The sequence below is a fragment of the Syzygium oleosum genome, unplaced genomic scaffold (genome assembly GCF_021117445.2).
Source record: "Syzygium oleosum isolate NSW1041296 unplaced genomic scaffold, Sole_v2.1 Sole_v2.01, whole genome shotgun sequence".
Lineage (NCBI taxonomy): Eukaryota > Viridiplantae > Streptophyta > Magnoliopsida > Myrtales > Myrtaceae > Syzygium > Syzygium oleosum.
Window position 1 is genome coordinate 31,912,844 of NW_026607485.1, and position 20,172 is coordinate 31,933,015.

Genomic DNA, 20,172 nt, shown 5'->3' on the forward strand with positions numbered 1-20,172 from the left:
CGTGCTGACACCATCAGGCAAAACCTGCTCGCGAACAATGGTGAAAAATCTCTGCTCATTAGTTCATCTTGCTCCATGAGAACAATGGCTTCAATGGGCAATCGTCGTTGCCAAGCCCAAAGCCCAGACCATGTTGGCTTAGGGCCCAACGGGCAGCGATTGGCCCTCCTTGATCAGGAGCTCCATGGGAGCTGAAGGGTGTCGATTACGTGAGACCGCTGTTCCTGGCGAGCGAGCGAGAGAAGAGGAGAGAATCCGCGAGAGTGCTATCTGGGTCTTTTAGGTTCTTGAGAATTTGAATCAGATCCGAGGTCAGTGAGCGCGTGGTTCTTTTTTTTGTGTTTTGCCGATCTTGGTACCTTGTCGCTGAACGTTGGTTTGAGTTGTTAATCTATCTGGACGGAAAAGAAATGGAGAAACCCATGAGCTTGTTTTGGTATTCGATGATGATGATGATGATGATGATGTTTGTGTGTGAGAAAGAGGTGCTGTGCTCTTTACGTGCAGGCGATTTTGATGTCGAGTGTGAGGAGGAGAGGTATAGAAGAGTGTGTCCTGTGAGGCCGAGACGAGGGCGAGGTTAGTCTTAGGGTTTGTGTATCCTGTTCTTGCTGCTGCTCTGCTTCTTCTTCAAAATACCTCATGGAGCGAAAACTTGTGGTGAGCATTTCCTGCTATTTTTGTCGATTGTTCTTATGTTGTTGTAGCTTTTCTGTTTTTTTGTTATTTTTATTGCTGCAAGCTTTCTTTTTATGATAGTTAATCTTGATGGAATTGCAATTTTAGGTTTTGGGTATCCCGTGGGAGGTTGACACGGACGGATTGAGAGAATATATGAGCAAATTCGGGGAATTGGAGGATTGTGTTGTGATGAAGGTCTGCCCTTGCTTCCCTTTTGTGATGGAAACCTGGATGTTTCTTGTTTTGTTTAAATGGGAGGACTTGGATAGTTAATTTGTTAAATGGTTCAATTAGGACTCTCTCTTTCTGCTCTTTATTACATGATGTGATATGATGTAGAATCTAGTTTGAATTGCACTTCCATCTTTTTGTCTTAATGGGTTTGGTGGTTGGGTTCTCTTTTCTGATGGAACTCCTGCCTATGTTTTCTTGTTTAAGTTACCGCAACAATTTCTTTTTTACTGTTGATGACAATGTGGCTGATCATGGCCTTTGAGAGGTCAAGAGAAGATTGATGATAGCTCAAACTTTCAAGGATTTCAGTCCAAGTTGAATTGACACAAATCTATCTTTTTCTTTGTGTTTTTGTTATCCGTTTCTATAGCATAATGCGAAATTTGGTGAGCGTTCCACTGGCAGTGCCCTCTGGTTTCGCACTTATCAAAGGATCGTTTTCACCTCTCTTCTTATGTAAATACTAGTTCAGAGAATTCGTTTCCATGATTCTCCAGGAGCGGTCAACAGGCAGATCTCGTGGTTTTGGGTATGTAACGTTTGCAACAGAGGAAGATGCTAAAGTAAGTGTTTCCGAATGAGCATATGTTCCAAAAAGCAGCTACATGCATTTGATGAGCTCCGTCATGTTGTCACTTGTCTGCAGAATGCACTGTCAGGCGAGCACTTTCTAGGAAACAGAATGCTAGAAGTGAAAGTAGCTACACCAAAGGTTTTCTTTTACTCTTTGTTACTCTTTGTTAAATTTAATAGTTTTTTGCCTTCATAGAATGACTCTTATTCTGTGAGATTATAGTTAATTAATCTGAGTCAGTTTTTACCTTTAAAGTTTACCATCTTATCATAAGTTCCTTTTCCTCATCCAGGAGGAGATGAGAGCACCTCCAAGGAAAGCTACTCGGATATTTGTGGCTAGGATCCCACCATCTGTTACTGAAGCAACCTTTAGGGGGTACTTAACCTTTCCTGGAACATTCGTTTCTTTTCTCAAAATGGACAAGCTAAGATATGGAGAAAAAGCTTATTTCTTTTGAATGTGCAGCCACTTTGAGACATATGGTGAGATAACGGATTTATTTATGCCCAAGGTGCTCTCTCTCTCTCTCTCTCTCTCTCTCTCTCTCTCTCTCTCTCTCTCTCTCTCTCTCTCTCCATGTGCATGCTCTAGTGTGCTATGTGCTCCTATGTTCTTGTGTGTGAGCATGAGTGTGCGCATGTGCATCTGTTACTTTGCCTTAGCATGCAGCACAGCTTTTTCCGAATTTAACACAGCTTGTTAGGTGACAGTTACTACACACTGGTCTCTATTCGTTTTCTGCAGGATCACGCTACAAAAGCACATCGTGGAATTGGCTTTATTACTTATGCAAGTGCAGGTGAGACCATGTTACATAAGCCTTTTACTTACACGTGGTTGTTCTTCTATCATGCTTTCTTAATGTGGTGCTATTAGATTGAATATCTAGAAGAGGAGTATTTAGAAGGTGTATATGCTGATTGTAAGGGCTGAAACTTAGGTGATGTGTTTCTCATGTACTTTATACAATAGAGTTTATGTATTGTGCAAAGTGTTTTGCATTCTGTAAGCTGGAGTGAATAATTCCATAATTGGAAAACAGCAATTTTCTTATGTGTATGTCGCCCATCTTGACTCACAAGGTGGGTGTGTGTGTGTGTATGTGTGTAGAGAATGGCATAGTGTTGCTCCTTTAAGATTTAGATTGTTGAATATCAATGGAGAGCAAAAGGAAGAGAAAATTAATATGGAAAAACGTGGCTGTTCTTTGGAATCTACCTATCAGATTTTGTTTCCTCTAAAAAGCCTGTTTGTATGTATTTTGTCTGCTGAACTGGTTTCAGTGAATCAATTTTCGATAAAGGTAATGTGCGTTTGTATTAGCTGTAGAGTAACAAAGTGAATTTATTTTAGGAGAAAAAAGCAAGGGAATGCACACTTGTTTAAATTTCATCATCAACGTCATCTAAGTGAGTCTGCAAAAAAAACAAGATAATACAATGTTAATTATTATCTAGCGTATTTGGATTTAGTAGTGGTATCCATTTTTTGAGGGTTGTAGAGTCAATAAAGGTGGGAAATGAACATAGCCAGTTGTGGCTGTACTGGTACATACTACCTTTCAAGATGTCCTCTATGGCTTTTCTTGTGTTTCTCATAATATGTTTTCAGGAAACAGTAATAGCTCATTTTTCAACAATAGGCTGTGTATAACTCCGAAACCTACATCATAATTTAGATGTCCTTGGAACTTCTTTCTTGAAGTTATTTATTGATCACTTGAAAAATCGTCACTTGATTCTCTTCAATGAAAAACTATTTCTTTGTGCAATGGTTACCATATGTTGAATATCTAGAAACATTGTGTGCTTTTTCATAATCTCTCGCTACGTTCATGTGGGATTGAGGGTGTCATACTTAAACCATTCCGGTTCCTAGCTTGACAACCAAAGCAGCAACGGAAAGTGCAATAAAATCAATCCAAAAGCTTAAGTTGTTAGGTGAAGGGATACAATACACTAATAATGCCACGATAAACCCCGTAGACAATCGATGTGGTATAACATTTGAACACCCTCACTCACTTGCAAAGCGAACTAAAGCCATGTGAAGAGCACACGTGGAACCAAAGAATGTGGAACCACAAGCAAAAGAAACTTAAATGGGGCATGATGGATTGGAACTTGCTTTAGATAGTATGTTAGAAAGTCAAACTTAGGTGGAGGAAGGTCATGTGCATGTAAGGCCAAGAGAAACCCCCTGAACAAGTGATGTGGGATAACACTTCACAAAAAGAAAGTACAAATTTCAGTCAATCAAATGTAGAGATATAAAAGATAATCTGACCTTTGAGACATGCTATATCCATGTTAATGCTTGTGCGAACCCATCCTTAATCTCTGTTGTCACCTTCAATGTGGAGTGTTACCTTTCATTGCTTCTCTTTTGCTGTTTATATTTGACATTTGAGACCCAAAAGAATCCAGTTGATGCATTCATATAGAGCCTATATTTTTCCATTTTGCTTCCCATCTACCACTTCTCTTCATCTCTCCTCTCAGCAAATTATGTCCGAAAATCTTCTTGGGAATGTCTTTTTTGCTTCGATCTCAGATGGATAGGGCAATGTGTATCATCTAGCTAATCCATTTGCTTATATTGATCGTGTTTCCCTTCGGTACTTTGTATTTTGGGTGCTTTCGTCCTGATTATGGTAATACGGTGATCATAAAATTCAATCTGCTTTTGATTGTACAGACTCTGTGGACAACTTGATGGATGATACACATGAGCTGGGAGGTTCTGCAGTAGTTGTTGACCGAGCAACACCAAGGGCAAGTTCTTTTCATGATTTTGTAATTTGACATTTCCTTCTGGAAGATTTTTCCTTTTATTTTCAAGATTTTCTTCTAAATATATTATCCCGAGTGACATCAGATACAGATGTATGGGCACAAGATTTTTTACTCCATTTACTAAATGTACTCTCAGGAGGATGATTTTAGACCAATGGGCAGAAATGCACAGGGCGGATATGGTGCATATAATGCTTACATTTCTGCTGCAACTAGATATGCAGCCGCTGGTGCTCCTACCTTGTACGACCATCCGGGCTCACTTTATGGAAGTAAGCTAATTCAAATTATTACCATGTAATCTACTTGCTTATGGAGGCAATCATAACTTTGTTTGGTTATGGCTTCGGATTAGGAGGGGAACCTGTGCGAGGTCTGGGAAGAAAGATTTTTGTTGGTAGGCTCCCGCAAGAGGCAACTGCCGATGATCTCCGCCAACATTTTGGGAGATTTGGCCGAATTGCGGACATTTATGTTCCTAAAGTGAGCAGCTAATTAAGAAGTAAGATAAAAAAACGTGAACTCAAATTGTCATCTAGCTATAATAGTACTTACTTCATTCAGGACCCAAAGAGATCTGGCCATAGAGGCTTTGGTTTTGTAACATTTGCTGAGGATGGTGTAGCCGAGCGTGTGTCTCGGAGGTCTCATGAGATCTGTGGACAGCAGGTACGGAAAATGGATCTATTAGTGTCATAAACACAGTTCGTGTATTTCTTCTATTAATTCTTGTATTAAACATTATGGGATGTACTCTTAGGCTTTGCTTGGAGAGAGGGAGAGAGAAAATAAGAGGTGAGGAGTGGAAAATTATGAAAATTTTGTGAGAGTAAATTGGAGGGTAAGTGCAAAATCTTCTTCAGCCACGCATGATTTTCTTCTCCCTTCTTCCAAACAAAGCATCAAGATTGTGTTGAGAGATGGATCAGCGTTACTGTCATGAGAATTGTTCTAGTCTGATTGACTTATCAAAAAGAATCGTTCTAGTCTGATTGCACATGATTGCATTTGTTTTTTATCTCTATAATTTGGTACTAAAATTCTAGATAGGGGTATGCATGAGGGAAGTTGGTTTTTCCGTTGCCAGCTACAGAGGTCAGGTGGTGATTACTGGATGGCAAAAGAAACTCACCTAAATCTGATTTAAATTTTAAAAGTGGTGTGGACTATTGTTATAGGGACACGAATTATCAGCTCCTTTGGATTCTTATATTTTCCCTGGCCTCAAGCTTCTGGATATCTCTTGCAAAAAGCTTTTATGTGCATGAAACTTTGTAATTGATGTTTGTGTGACAGTAACCGATCAAGGAATAATTATTCTTTTGTCATGTTATTAGCTGTGTATGATGTTAAACAGGATTTGGTGAGGTAGTACATATCTAACAATTGCATACAGATCCTAATATGTGGAGCGTCTTCTTTATTTAATTATCTTTGTTGTGTAAGTGGTTGCAACCTTGTGCTTTTGGAAATGATCTTTGGAGAGACACATTAATCATCAATTGGCCTTGGGGAGTTTTCTATAGTGACACTATATTCTTTTTCCATGCTCAAAAAACTTTCCTCTTTTTTTCAGAATGCTCGAATTCCAATACTGCTGTTAGTTAGCCTATTCTTTCTTATTTCATTGATATTTTTATGACGGAGTTCTTCTTTTCCCACACTTGCTGTTTAGGTTGCAATTGATTCGGCAACACCTCTTGATGATGCTGGCCCCAGTGGAAGCTTTATGATGGGTAGTGTGGAGCCCTTTGGGGGCTTTGGAGGTCCCATGCGCCCTTACAGCAGGATGTATGGAAGCTTTGATTTCAATGATGTAAGTATCAACTCTTTTGTATAACTCAATCGGGGGCTGTTGCTGTTTGTTGTGACACCTTTGCTTCTTTGTTTTTTTTTGGCTTTGTTTCTGCCGTGCATCGGAAAGGGAAGAAAGTAGTGATTTCAATGTGTTCGCCTATTTCTATTTTGTCTTCTGTAAATGACTATTTTTTTAAGCGGTTAATCATGTGATGAAATATTTTTTAGAAGAGATGCATTCGTGTAATTTAAGCTGCTATACAGTCTTTGATGCAGTGGGGCGGCTATGGACTTGGTGGAGGGAGACCTTCAAGAGCGGATATGAGGTACAGACCATATTAGGGCTTCAGGGGGGCTTTGGCACTGTGTGGTTGGGGATCAAAACGACATTGGCGTGCCGTGCGTGTGGAATGACGTGGTTTACTTGTTTGTGAGACCTTTTTAACAGATAAGATTGCCATCGGGTAGAAACAGAATGTCTAATTAACATCATGGTATTATTGCACCGCTACAGTTTGTGCGACTTGTTTTTGAAGCGTGACAATGACATTACTAAAAGTAGAAGGTACATATGTGATTTACCTAACAATGTGACATGGGGGAGCTACACATATCTAGAAATTTATTGGAACAGATCGGGAAGAATTATACATTTCGTAACTAACAATGGAATTAAGTGTAGGACGCCTCCAGTTTGAATTTGGTCGTTCAACAGTGCATAGGGAAGGCATTGCATTCTCTTGAACATGGGATGGTTTGGTGTGTGCTCACTGCTCTCTTGTATCATGTTTTGGATCTACAGTACCATTATCCTTTTGAATAGTTAAATTTAGTGCTTTCAACAACGTAGGCAAGATGTTAGGTGTTGTTTGTTATCCGGAAAGGGCTTTACCTTGGGCTCCGTTGTCATTTCCGAACTACACACTGTAATGAATAGCTCATAGTTCGGCTTCGAGAATTCCTGGCTTAGCAGGTCCCGGTACATCTGGTCCGATGTTGTCTTATGGATAGTGAATTTGGAGAGACATATAGGAACAATAGGGGCATCGAAGGATGCAGTTGATTGTTCTTTTACGTTGAAACTATCTCTTCTTCTTATACTTATGGTGGCGGTGTCGATCGTCTAGTGTAACGATAGGGATAATATAGATTGCAAGATACTCCTCGACTAATCTCAAGAGGTTGGAGTGAGTGATCAACTGATCATGACTTAAATGTGGCGAATTAGCAAACTAGTTAATGTTTTCTTCTTCTATAACCGAAAAACAAAAGAAAATGTATATTTGCTGATTTTAGGAACCTTCTTTTAAAAATAGCCCGATACATCAAGTCATGGCTGAAAATATTTTGAATGAAATGCCTCCAACCAAAAACTTATTTTTCTTGAAGCTATGAACACATATTATTAATTCAAAGGTCTCAAATTTGAGACAGTAGATTTCAAAGGACATCAAAGTAAAAATAGAATGAAATTAAAGAAACGTGAAAGCTATTGTAAATTGACGTTTAAGTTGATAAAATATGAACACCCGTGGTGCTCAGACCGGAATCTGAGGAGCCACAACATGTACGAAGCACAAATCGGTTCATAGTGACTATTATTATCTTGTTCAAGCCTACTCACTTTCAAACAAAATGAATAGAGAAGCCTAACCGACCGGAATCCTTAACAATGTTAGAAAGAAATCAAATCATAGCAAACTCGACTCTAAAATTCGTTTATAACCCGAAACGAACCCATCAACAGTTGATGGTGTTTCCCTTTGCCGTCATCTAGAAACCGAAATTGCATGAACAAAAGCATTGTCTACGTATAGACGACGATTGAATATTCAAATATTACACCACACATTCCATCTAACAGTGAAGTTTTTAAAACAGCACGATATCTCACTGATGAAATCCGTAAATCTTGTTTATGCACGTGTTACTTCAAGATTGAGAAATGGATCTGATGAAGGAAATTTTGGACCCAACCTTAGGTGGTCCCTCCTCCTGGCTTCTTTCTCGGCCCCCACGAACAGTGGCAACATGGTCCCTCGTTGTACTGTCCACCTGGAAAAGTTAGGAGCTCCTCTGTCAGATTGTCACTGGAAAAACACGAACACACCCCCCATCTTCTCCCAATTTTCTAGGAAAAGGAGCATCTTCCTTTCTTTGCTTTGCTTTGCTTTGTTTCTCTGGGTCTCCCCCACCATTCTAACTTGGCCTGTCAAAAGAAGAGACTTTCTCCTTCCATTTTCCCTCCAGAGTCAACAGTGCCACTATTCCAGTTTTGGCGGAAAGATATTACTAGTCATTGGACAAAACTGTCCAAAAGACTGATTTTTTTAACACGATCAATTAATTTATAAACTTGCACTTTTGTCGTGCATATCACCATCGAACGTTTTATTATCGGTTGTCGTTTATATACGTACAAGTATAATGGGATTATAGGATGAAACAAAAAAAAAGACCCTCTTTAACAATTTTCCAAAATATAATTGCAGTTACATTTTACAAGGCGAAACTTTAAAAGGTAAATTTTAATTGAAATTTTCCTAAATATAATGACTTGTATCGCTTAAAATAAATAGTCAATGAAAACTATTTTCATTATCGACAACAATTTATCTTTAGAATTTTCGTAAACAATGAAAAAAAAATTTCGTTCATCATTTTTGTAAGAGATACGAGCAATTATTTTTTGAAAAATGTATTATAAATCATTCATTTTTCATGAAACAATCGCACTCTAAAAGTAAACTAATACCAAAAAAAGAGAGAAGCTAATGTAATAAAAATACCAATTATCGTTCCAAATACTCTACCTACTTTATTTATTTTAAGGAAAATTCCAAATAAGGGCTCGAAGTGTCTTAAATAAGAGCCAAAAGTAGACATTGTTTCAAAGGACCTAAAGTGCCCTAATTTTCTCAAATAAAGGCTTGAATTGGATTTTATTTCAAATAAGAGGCTGAAATAGCCATGAAATAGCCATGTCAATCTCAAAGAATGGCATAACCTCATTGGCTTGGTCAATGATATTTTCGTCATTTACTTTTTTTTTCTTTTTTCCTTTTTCTATTTTTTTCTTTCCTTTTTCACTAGTGGCCGGTCTCAAGCGATGGTCGGTGATACCCGGAGAGGGATGGGCGAGGCCACCCTTGAAAGCCACAGGTGAGGGTTGGCCTCACCTCGGCAACCCTTGTCGGTCAGAGGTAAGGTAGGTCCTTGCCAAATTTGGGGGAAGATCGCCTCGCTTGCGGCTAGCGGGACCTGGGCAAGGTGACCCTCGGCAGCGGCCAGTGAGGGCTTGCAGGCCCTCGTCGAAAATCGAGTTATTTACTAATTCCGTCCAATTTGGCTAACGGAAAATGTTAATGTGATTTTTTTTAAAAATATTTTAGCTCTCTGACATGGTGTTAAAGTTAACTAAAAAACTAAAATGACGTCGTTTCAATATTTTACCTCTCCTATGTAGGGCCAGCCCTCTTTCCTATGACTACCACCCCATCGCCGGTGGGACGTCGGTCATGGCTAGCGGGGTCGTTGCGACCCTCTCCGACTAGAGCTAGCCCTCTGTAGAACCTAAAGAGGGTTGCAGCCCTCAACTAGACTTGTGCAAGGGTTGTCGGCCCTGGCCGACACCCCACTGGCGATGGGGCAGTGGCCATACGCAAGAGGGCTGGCCCCAGCCCTCCCGCATGTAGTTTTTTTCTTTTTAAAATATATCTTTTTTTAATTTTTAATCTAATTTAACTAAAATTTAAGTTAAAGTTGTCTTTGGACAAAAATGCTCTTAATAGACTGGAATATTTAGCTGGCTAGTGAGGTCAGGTCTTTCTTTGAAACTTCAATGGCCATTTCATACCCTTATTTGAAATTGTCATGGCCACTTAAGACTTTTTTTTTAAATAAGATCCATTTCAGGTTCTTATTTGGAATTTTCCTTTTATTTCAAAATAGCTCACCAACGAATATGTAAGGAATAGAAATATTCCAATCCCCTACGTAAAGCATTATTAAAAATAACTTAGAAACTAATAGATTTAGATAGAAAGAAACATAAAATAACCCAAATTTGATACCCAAATATTTGGGCCTAATTCCCTAAAAAACCCCAAACTTTAAATCAAGTCCCAAATCTGCCTTGAATTTTTTTTTTATTTCAGAAAAAAAACTCCAAACTTTAGGTCCAGTCCCAAATCTGCACCAAACTTTTTTTTGTCTAAAAAAAAATCTCAAACTTTAAGTCCAGTCCCAAATCTGCCTCAAAATTTGTTTTGTGTTAAAAAAAACACCAAAATTCAATTTATTTTCAAAAATATAACTCCCTGATTCAATCCCAACTTGATGTGGCACTTCCACATCAACAAAGTAATGTGGCTTTTTTTTAGACAAAGAAAAGTTCGGGGAAAATTTGGATTGAACCTAAAAATTGGGTTTGTTTTAAATTAAAAAAAAATTTGGGATAGATTTGTTATTGTCCCTAACTTTCATATCCTAGAACGGTTTGATTTTGGAGAATTTCAACAATTTTTATTGGGTTTGATTTGTTATCGAAGTGGAATGCGACATCGGTCTGTACATATCACCACATTACTTTGTTGATGTGGATTTATTATTAACGTGCAAGTGCCACGTCAAGTTGGGACTGGATCACGAGGTATATTTTTGAAAATAAATTGAAATTTGCTGATTTTTTTTATACAAAACAAAATTCGGGGCAGATTCGGGACTAAACTTAAAGTTTGGGGTATTTTTAAGACAAAAAAAATTTCGGAGCATATTTGGGATTGGAGCTAAAGTTTGGGGTTTTCTTCGAGACAAAAAAAAGTTCGGGGCAGATTTGATACTTGACCTAAAGTTTGGGATTTTTTAGGGAATTCACCCCAAAATTTGGTTTGACAACCTTGCTACAATTCTTGCTCTACTTCTGATAAATCAAAAAGTTATCTCTCACGTTCTACTAGTAAAGAAATTAAGATTTAAAGTCAAGTATTCCATTTCACTCGTCCATGCGAACATTCTGATGATGCGAACATTCTGATGATCGACTCGTGATTGTTAATTTTACCGCCTATCAATCTAGTAATTCCAAGACTTCATCGTCAATTATTTAAAATAAAAACTTTGGTACACCGATCACACCGAAAACAGCTATCTCAATAAATCTAACAATATATTTATATAATTCAAGGGGGGTAAAAACATGTTCCAATGTCTTTAATCATCGATAATAGTGTATATGAACAAATCGTGTAATCAGCACTCACTTTGACAAAGCCTTGTGTCTCCACAAACATGACGCAATCCGAGGCATCAAAATGTCAAAAACAAAAAGGTCAAAAAAAGACAAAAAAAAAAAGAAAGAAAGAATGAAAGAGGGTAAAAAAAAAAAGAAGGCATCCACCGCCAGCTACAGGGAAACCGACTCAGCCAGTCGCCCGAACCGCTCGACGAGCTCCGGCGCCAGCTTCCTGGCCGGTCTCTTCTCCTTCCCCGGTCGGAAATCGAACCCGAAGAACGCCTCCGCCACGTCTTCGGAGCTCCAACCCGCCTTCCGGAGCCGGTCCGAGAACCGATCCGCTTTCAAGAGGAGGGAGTCGAGGACCGCCTGACGATCCGCCATGCATGCCGTCCCGCCACCGGGAACGTCGCCGGCCGCCGACGAGACCTCCAGCATCTCCGACACGTCCGACTCGCTCCACCCTCCGCCCCGCAAGACCGACCCGATTCGCCCCATGTACTCGTCGACCCATTTGGGGAACTGGGTATCCGCCGGCAAGTCGAAGAACCTCTCCGGCGACGAGGAGGACGACAATGACGACGACGACGACGAGGTCCTCCGGCGGCGGTCGAAGGCGGCGTCGCTCCAGAACTCGACCCACCTCGTCGACCTCCCCGCCCCGCCGCCGCGGCCGTCCAGGCTTCGCCTCGCCCCGACAGAACTCTGCCTCTGGAGCGCGGCTGCTGCTTCTTCGGGTTCGTAGTCAGAGCTGCCGAAGAGCGACTCGCGGTGGAAGAAATCGGAGAGGTCCGAGCCGCAGCAGAAGACCCGATGCTCGTCGACGAAGAAGATGGGGTTCCCCGCGAGCGACGGAGCGGAAGGGATGTAGCAATGGTTGAAGATCGGTATCAAGATCGGAGCTTTCTTGAGGGCGTTCCTCGCGACCCGGAGAGACTTCTCCGGGTCGGGCGGCTTCGGGCCCCAGCATCTGGGCCAGAACGCGCTGCGGGCTACTTGGAGGGACACGGAGGCGATGGGGAGGTCGAGGGAGGCGCGGAGGTGGAGACGAGCCGGGCCGGCGGCGGCGCGCCAGTTGGGGAACCCGGGGCCGGCGGGGAGGCCGGCGGAGAGGACGGCTCGGAGGTCCGGGGGGAAGGAGAAGCCGAACTCGGCCTCGGCCCGGGCGAAGTCGGCTTCGGAGAGGCCGGGCTGGACCTGGACGCCGGAGCCGCGGAGGTGGGTCATGGCCTGGTTAGAGAGGGAGGAGAAGGAGAGGAGGCCGTTCCGGGAGGCCGCGGCGGAAGGGGCTGCGGCCGCGCGGGCGGAGAGGCGGCGGAGGCCGGCCACGTGGGCCGGGGTTATGCCGGTGATCCGCCGGTCCACGTCGACCATCGTGGGGGTGATCTCACTTCCCTTGTTGCTGCCGTTGATCGGTGGTTGCTTCAGCGGTTCATGTGCAACTTCGAAGTGAAGTGGAGAAACGTGGAGAGCTGGGAATGTAGAGCGCAAGAGAGAGAGGGAGGGAAAGCGATGTGGAGATGGATATTTATAGCAGATAGCAGATGTGTGTGAGAGAGAGAGAGAGAGAGAGAGAGATGAGGGTGTGTTCATGATTTGGTTAAGAGGTATGTTTTCATTCCAATCGTACTTACAGATTTGGGAAAGTTTGAACCCACATCCTAATTGATAAAGCGGAAAAATAAGCGTCCAAAAACGTTAAACTTATGACACTGCCCGTGAGATATTTACTCTAAATTTTTTTTTAGTGATACCAGAAATCTCAAATTTATATCTGTGCGACATATTTACCCTACGTTATTATTCCGTCAATGAGTACCGTTAAAAATCTACTTTCATGGACGGCGGAAAGCAAACTACGTTGGCATGGTTCAACCAAAACGACGTTGTTCTGATTAAAAAATCATCTGACTGAAATCTTGATTGGGCAGGTAAACGTTTTATATAGGTATAAGTTTGGAGTATTTAATGTCACGAGAAAAAGTTAAGAGTAAATATATCACGGTGGCTATAATTTGAGTTTTTTTATGTCGAACATAGTTTTGGATTTTCGATGGTTTTTTTCCCTTAATAAAATTACGACTAAGCTCAAACTAATAATTTTGTAGATAAGTACGCAATATATTAATACAAAGTATTGGAGATTTTAGCATCGCGTGCCTACATGATATATTAATTATAAGAAAATAAATAAAGTTAGAAGAAGCATCACATCAATTTCTTATAAAACGAGAATAAGCCAGCTCCGACAATATACAAATCCAGGTGTCAAGCTTAGAGGCAAACACATAGAAAAGTGTCTGTTATAATATGATTAATTAGATTCTTGGAGTAAGCTTGGGATCCAACGCTAAGGAAAAGGGTTTTTCGTGTACTTTTCCGTAAGCTACTGGTCAAAATCCTCTTAAGATTACATGATAAGGCTTTTGGAGTCCCTACTTTGCATGATCACAAGGGGATGTCGATCTATGTCTGGAATCCTGGACGGCATAAAGGAACCATGAATTCAAGGAGAAGAATGAGAAGAAATAGCTTCTTGTATGTTAGTACATTATCTTTTGGCAAGATGCACCATTCAAATACCATCAAGCATGGTAGCCCAATGATAAAGGGGACACATTGTTCCTCTAGGGATAAGTATAAAAAAGTCTTAAACTTATTGCATTGGTGCCAATTTAGTTTCAAACCTTTTAATCGTACCATTTTAGTCCTAAACTTTTTCATTTATGCCAATTGAGTATAGCTTGCCAATTTTGGCCAGAAATCGCTAATGCAGACGCCGGCCGTCCTACATGACACTGTTGGCACTGATATGAACAATTTTTACTAATATTTTAATATATTTTAGAATTTTTAATTTTTTTTTAAAATTTTTTTCCTTTCATTTTCTTTTTCTTTTTTTCTTTCCTTTCCTTTCTTTATTTTTTTTTCCAAACCCTGGCTAGCGATGGTCGCCACAGGCAAGGGCATTGGGTCCTCGCCCAGATCAGGCGAGTGCCGATGCCCTCACCCAGATGTTGCCTGTTGGTTGGCGAGGGTTGCAACTCCCTCGCCCAGCCCGGGCGAGGGTTATTGGCCCTCGCCTGCCGGCGATGGTCAGCTAGCGACCTCGTCGGCCAGGGTTTGGAAAAAAATTAAGGAAAGAAAAGAAAAAAAGAAAAGGAAAAAAGAAAATAAAAATTAAAAATAATTAAAAATTTGAAATTAGAAGAAAAAATTAAAATATTATTAAAAATTATCTATGTCAGCATTGGTTGTGCCGCCTAGGACTGTCAACGTCCGTGTCGTTGATTTTCGGTCAAAATTGGCCGGATGGACTCAATTGGTACAAATGCAAAAGATTTACGATTAAATTGGCCCAATTGAAATATTAAGAACTGAATTGGCATAAATTCAATAGGTTTAGGACTTTTCTTATACTTTTCCCTTGTCCTCCATGATGTCACAAATTTGATCCATGTTGTAAGCAAACTTGGGACTAGCTTGTGTCTTAGACATTTGCTACCGCATGCGAAGAAACTTCATAACTTCAACTCATTGAAGTCCTTTTTAAGTTCATCACCTCAGACCCGATTTGCGTGTTTCAGCACACACAGCTCATTTGAAAAAACTGCCAGGATCTCTTGCCCTTGTAAATATTCAACAACGATGGGATTGTGACGGAGGATGAGTAGGATGGGGATGAGGGGATTTATCATGTGATTGGCGTGGCCAGATGCTTTAAAGGGTTTGGACACCTAATACCAATATAGAAAATTCAATGCCCTCGTGGTGGCTTTTAATATATGTTGCGTGTGTTGGAAGATTAAGCTTTCTCAAAATATAATCAAGAGAATCTCCGCACGCTCTTCCAGATACGAATTGGTACATGTTTGAAAAGTTACTATAAGTTAAAGAGGCCTTCCACCTTCGGAGGCGTTACCTCATGTAACCAATAACCACTATGTTAAGGTACGCGCAAACGAGTGTTAGATAAAAGAGTCTTAGATTATAAAAGCGACGTGGTGTTAAGCAGCTAATGAGGCGGCGGCTAAGTGAATTTGGACTGTCGATTTGTGTTTTATTAGCACGTGTCGATTCTAGATGAATTTGATGTGTGAATCTAGGATCCAAACTTGAAAGCATTGGCCAGCTTTCTCTCTTGGGAAAATAAATAAAGCAATTCTCTTCGGTTGGTGACTGTGAGTCATCGAGCAACGGCTCTTTCCATTGGATTTGACGGGGGAAAGGAGCACGATGAAGCGTGAACCGACTCCCTTGGCGTTGTTCTTTGAAATTATTCTTAGTCAGTCTCGATTAGTCCAAAGTTAATACTGTTTAACTTTTGATTTTCTTACCCTTTTCTTCATCTCAGTTAAAAAGGTCCCAATCTGCAATCATCGAATGTTGAATGGGAGGAATAGAAAGGCTAAGGGCAGACAAGGATGATTGCCCCTCGTTGTAGGCTAACGTTAACCACTCTCTCTCTGTCTCTCTCTCAATTGTTGCGTATATTTTAAGGGAATAGGAGGGGGTCAGCTACTCAGCTTCACTAATGAAAGTTATGAACTAATCATTGGTCATCACGAAAGGATTAGGAACGAGGGATGCCCCTTGGGATTAGGACATTGCTCATTCCTTTTTGGGATTTAGCACTCTGGAGAACCAAAGATGTTATAAAGCAACATGCTTGGAATGATGAAGTTTTGTGTCTACATGCTTTGGAACGAAAAAGAGAACGTTGGACTGTTAAATTACCAGAGTCTTGCTCTCTAATCGTAGTTCGAGCAAACTCTAGAAAATCATCACAACTAGTAATTGAAAAACGTTTAGTGGATAACGACTAGCGTTGACGCTTGAACGATGCCAATTGCCTTATTGGAAATTAGGTTTAAGGTTTAGTTTATGGTATTTTCAGAAACTTTTGGTATCATAACAAGAGTTTAACACGATAATTATCAAATGGATGACATGTTGAAAATTCAGTTATCAAACTAACTCTCAAGCACACATGCCATACATCCAATTATGATTTCGTGTTTTTGTCATATGGCTTAATTATATTCCTTTTTTTCGGCTAGCAATATACTGCATTATTATCTTACTAATTTCCTACTACTGTGTTTCACAATCTAAGTTTAGGGTTATGTTCTCCTCAATCCCTAATTGGAGGAATTTCAACAAGCCTCATCATGGGTGCGTACTAATAGGAACATCACCGAACTTTATTATAGTTAAGTTTGCATGCGAGTGATATTCATATAAATTTGTAACCCACCATTAAGTTTAGTGTATAACAACTAGCATTGACGCTTGAACATTGCCAATTGCCCTATTGGAAATTAGGTTTAAGGCTTAGTTTAGGGTATTTTCAGAAACTTTTGGCAGCATAACAAGAGTTAAACACGATAATTATCGAATGGATGACATGTTGAAAATTCAATTTTCAAACTAACTCTCAAGCACACATGCCATATATCTAATTATGATTTTTTTTTTGTCAGATGGCTTAATTATATTCCTTTTTTCGGCTAGCAATATATTGCATTATTATCTTACTACTTTCCTACTATTGTGTTTCTCAAACTAAGTTTAGGGTTATGTTCTCCTCAATCACTAATAGGAGGAATTTCAACCAGACTCATCATGGGTGCGTACTAATAGGAACATGCATCACCTAACTTTATTATAGCTAGGTTTGCATGCAGGTGATGTTCATAAAAATTTGCAACCCCCCACCATTCAAGATTTGGTCGGAGGAAGTCTCTTTTAATTGGAGATGGAGAAAAATAGAACATCTAATGTGAGAGATAATCGCTCCAACAAAATTGGCCATTCGGGACACGGAACTTACGTCACTCGTGAGACTGCTACAGTGAGATGCATTTACCAACTCTTTTTGTGGCGCTTAGAAGCATATCATTTGTGAGTTTAAAGACCTTAAGTCGGGGCTTAAACACTAGGAAACATATTACCTTGTTCTCCACCTGTTTCCAGTGAATGTTCTTTGGGATATCTACAAGCTATGTAGTGGTGTATCCCAAGTTTTTTTTTTTTTTATCAAATATCCCAAGTTAGATCTCCAACAGAAATCAAAGAAGTTTCTCGCTACACTTGTGGAGCAAACACTAGACAGCTGCTTTATCACCGTCCTCGTCAATAAGAATGAAAAGAAAAGTCCTGCCTTTTTGACTGTGTCCGCTTTTTGGAAGCATCAAGATGGTTACCGAAATGAAAGGGAAAGGCTTGTTTCCTTTCGAGAGCTACCCGTCGTTGTTGTTGAATAGATCCCGTTTCTGAAAGCGATAGTAACTTATTAAATGCAGAAAGCCAGAATTTATGCATCGTACCTAAGCCCCACGAAAGGTTGAAGAGAAGAAAGAGGTTGGATTTGATGTAAAAGAGATGCTTTGTACTGATTCGAATGCCGGCCATGGCTAGTTCTGAAATAGAATTTGTGTACCGATTCTTATCGGTGCACCAATTTGACCTGTTCTTGCGAACGAATAACATGGCCTTCGATTGCCTCGTTTCTTTTGTAAAAAAATTGACATTTGTAAAGTATGTTTTCTAATAAGTTATTTACAGGGAAAATGATAATATTTTTCGTTATTTGACTGAAATTTAAAAATGAATTGAAAATCATTTTCTATCATTTGAAGAGAAAAATTTGCTTTCGTTTTTCTAAGAAACATATACATTATTTGTGTGATATAAAGACCGATTTAAATGATATGCACTTTTATTCTCCGTTCGACCAACCCCTTGTAAGATAAGTGGGAGGCACTTCACGGAAAAGTGAACTGTGTAGTGACAAAATGACACGTCAAAATGCAATGTCATGAGAAAATTATCAGACAGAACCTGCTAGAGTATGTATTAGCCGCCAAAAATTAGAACTTGTATTACAAATGCGACAAACTACTGCGAAGACAGAAATTCTATCGTCCATGATCGTAGGATTAAAGAAGGAAAGGCTGTACTGAATTAGACAGCTAAACAAAAATGAAAGTAAGCTTAGCGGAAGGAAATACGTGAATGAATAGATAGGGAAGGCCAATTAGGCCATGGACATTGTGGGCATCCGTATTTACAAATTGGTCGCGTTGTGTTCAGAATTTCAGATATGTACATATTAATTGGGAGATTTTATGAGACCACAATTATCTGTTCTAAAGCTTGAACTGTTTAATGAAGGTGTGAATTGATATTTAAATATTCTATTACTTCCACTCAAGTTTAGTTTGGTCTTTTTTTGCTTAATACTAAGCGTGGAAATATTTTATTAGGAAGGCAAATAGAGACCCAAAAAGATGTGAACTCGGGATCTCTCATTTTGATACTATGCGAGATTTTGTGGGACTACAATTAATTATACTAAAAATTTAAGCTTTTAAATGAATATGTGATTTAATATTTAGATATTCTATCACTAATAATTCGAAAAGGAGATTATACAAAGATTAGGTCCTTCATTTGCATGAGGTCTTTCGCTTGGCCTCCAAGGACTCAGGCCTGGCCACCAGGGTCTGGAGCTCGAGAGTCAAGGACCTCGGCCTCAAGGACCCTGGCATCAATCCTTGTGTTCCTCGGGATCAAGTGGCTGGGTCTTGGGCGTTGGAGCTAGAGGTTCTTGAGCTCAGTTGTTGGGAATTTGGGCATGGGTGGAACTTGTGCTCAACCTTGGTGGACCTGAGCCCGGGTGTCGGTAATTTGGGCATGGGAATTGGGGCGTGACCTGTGGGGATTAGGGCATGGGCATCGGGGTCTTGGACATGGCCTTAAGGGACCCGGGCCCTGACGTCGAGGACATGAGCATAGACGTGATCCTCGTGCCCACGCGCCGGAGTCTAACCGTATTTTGAAAAATAAGATTTGATTTTTAAAATAAGAAATCATTTTTCTGAATTTACCTATAGATTTTCTGTTGACTCTGAAAAGATATTCCGTTGACTTATTTTTCTAAGCGATCCAAATGTCGGAAAATTAGACAATTTATTGAACAATGAGACTATGTAATTGTAAATTCCTGCTACAAAGCCTATTCACATCATAACCAACGATACATGCATTCGACACGGCACACCTTACAATCTTAATTTCACGTGGGTCTGTTATGAAAATCGTCATTTCTTGGGACAGAGTCCATGCGCCTCAAGTTATCATTCGAAGCAAGAATAACACTGAGCATGCTTAGATTGGTTTATAAAGTTGATATTACTAAGATTACTCAAAACAAGATTAATATTATTAACCATGCTCGGATTGGTTTATAAAATTGATATACTAAGACCGAGGAATTTGTTTGGGCTGAACAACACCTTGTGGGGGTGGAATGTGTCTGCTCTTTTTGATACTCGAGTTATCTTGGAATGTTTATCATGTTTGATCCGCTGGAAATAAGGAAATCACTTTGCTACTTTAAGCTGGAAAGAGACTTTGTCTTCTGATTCTTCTCGATGCACCAATTTTCTTTTATGTCGAACGCGTTCAAACATCAGAGCCCACTTATGGAGCATCAAAACATAGCAAGTCCCAAAGGGCCTACGGAGGAAGGGCTGGTCAATTCTGGAGAAGGGCTTTTTCTCTTTACGCCTTTGCATTCCAATCAGCTACTCTATTAGTCTCTCTACTCCGATGGGCTAAAGTTAGATATGAGAAGTTGAGCAGCAGATCACGGGCCTCGGAGATTAGTGTGCGCACTTCCTACACGAACTGATCTGCAGACTTCAAAGACTTCATCAAACTCAAACAGTCAAGACTCGAGTTGAATGCCTCGTGTCTTCTAGAAAAGAGAAGCTTGAGGGTGTCCCCCATTGCTAGGGTTTCAAGCTTGATTTGCAGAGGACAGGTGGGTCGATTTTCGCGAACCCCTC

At 40.2% G+C, this 20,172-nt stretch overlaps 2 protein-coding genes across 3 annotated transcripts; one reads left to right on the top strand and one right to left on the bottom strand.

Moving 5' to 3' along the window:
* The first annotated feature begins 109 nt into the window (after positions 1–109).
* LOC115692539 (heterogeneous nuclear ribonucleoprotein 1) lies at positions 110–6,652 on the top strand. Of its 2 annotated transcripts, none has more exons than XM_056321565.1 (14): positions 110–311; positions 508–660; positions 787–876; positions 1,413–1,478; positions 1,562–1,627; positions 1,782–1,867; positions 1,958–2,003; positions 2,237–2,291; positions 4,190–4,266; positions 4,424–4,559; positions 4,643–4,770; positions 4,852–4,956; positions 5,963–6,103; positions 6,361–6,652. In XM_056321565.1, exons 2-14 carry the CDS (start codon positions 643–645, stop codon positions 6,424–6,426), a joined length of 1,080 nt encoding a protein of 359 aa, XP_056177540.1. In that variant the 5' UTR covers positions 110–311; positions 508–642; the 3' UTR covers positions 6,427–6,652. The 2 variants fall into 2 exon arrangements, with proteins under 2 accessions (XP_056177540.1, XP_030475283.2); XM_030619423.2 differs by having other exon boundaries at positions 120–311; positions 6,349–6,652.
* Positions 6,653–11,232: 4,580 nt separating this feature from the next.
* LOC115692538 (uncharacterized) lies at positions 11,233–12,790 on the bottom strand. The gene has a single exon (XM_030619421.2). The coding sequence runs from the start codon at positions 12,689–12,691 to the stop codon at positions 11,489–11,491; it is 1,203 nt and encodes a 400-aa protein (XP_030475281.2). The 5' UTR covers positions 12,692–12,790; the 3' UTR covers positions 11,233–11,488.
* Between the last annotated feature and the right edge of the window lie 7,382 nt (positions 12,791–20,172).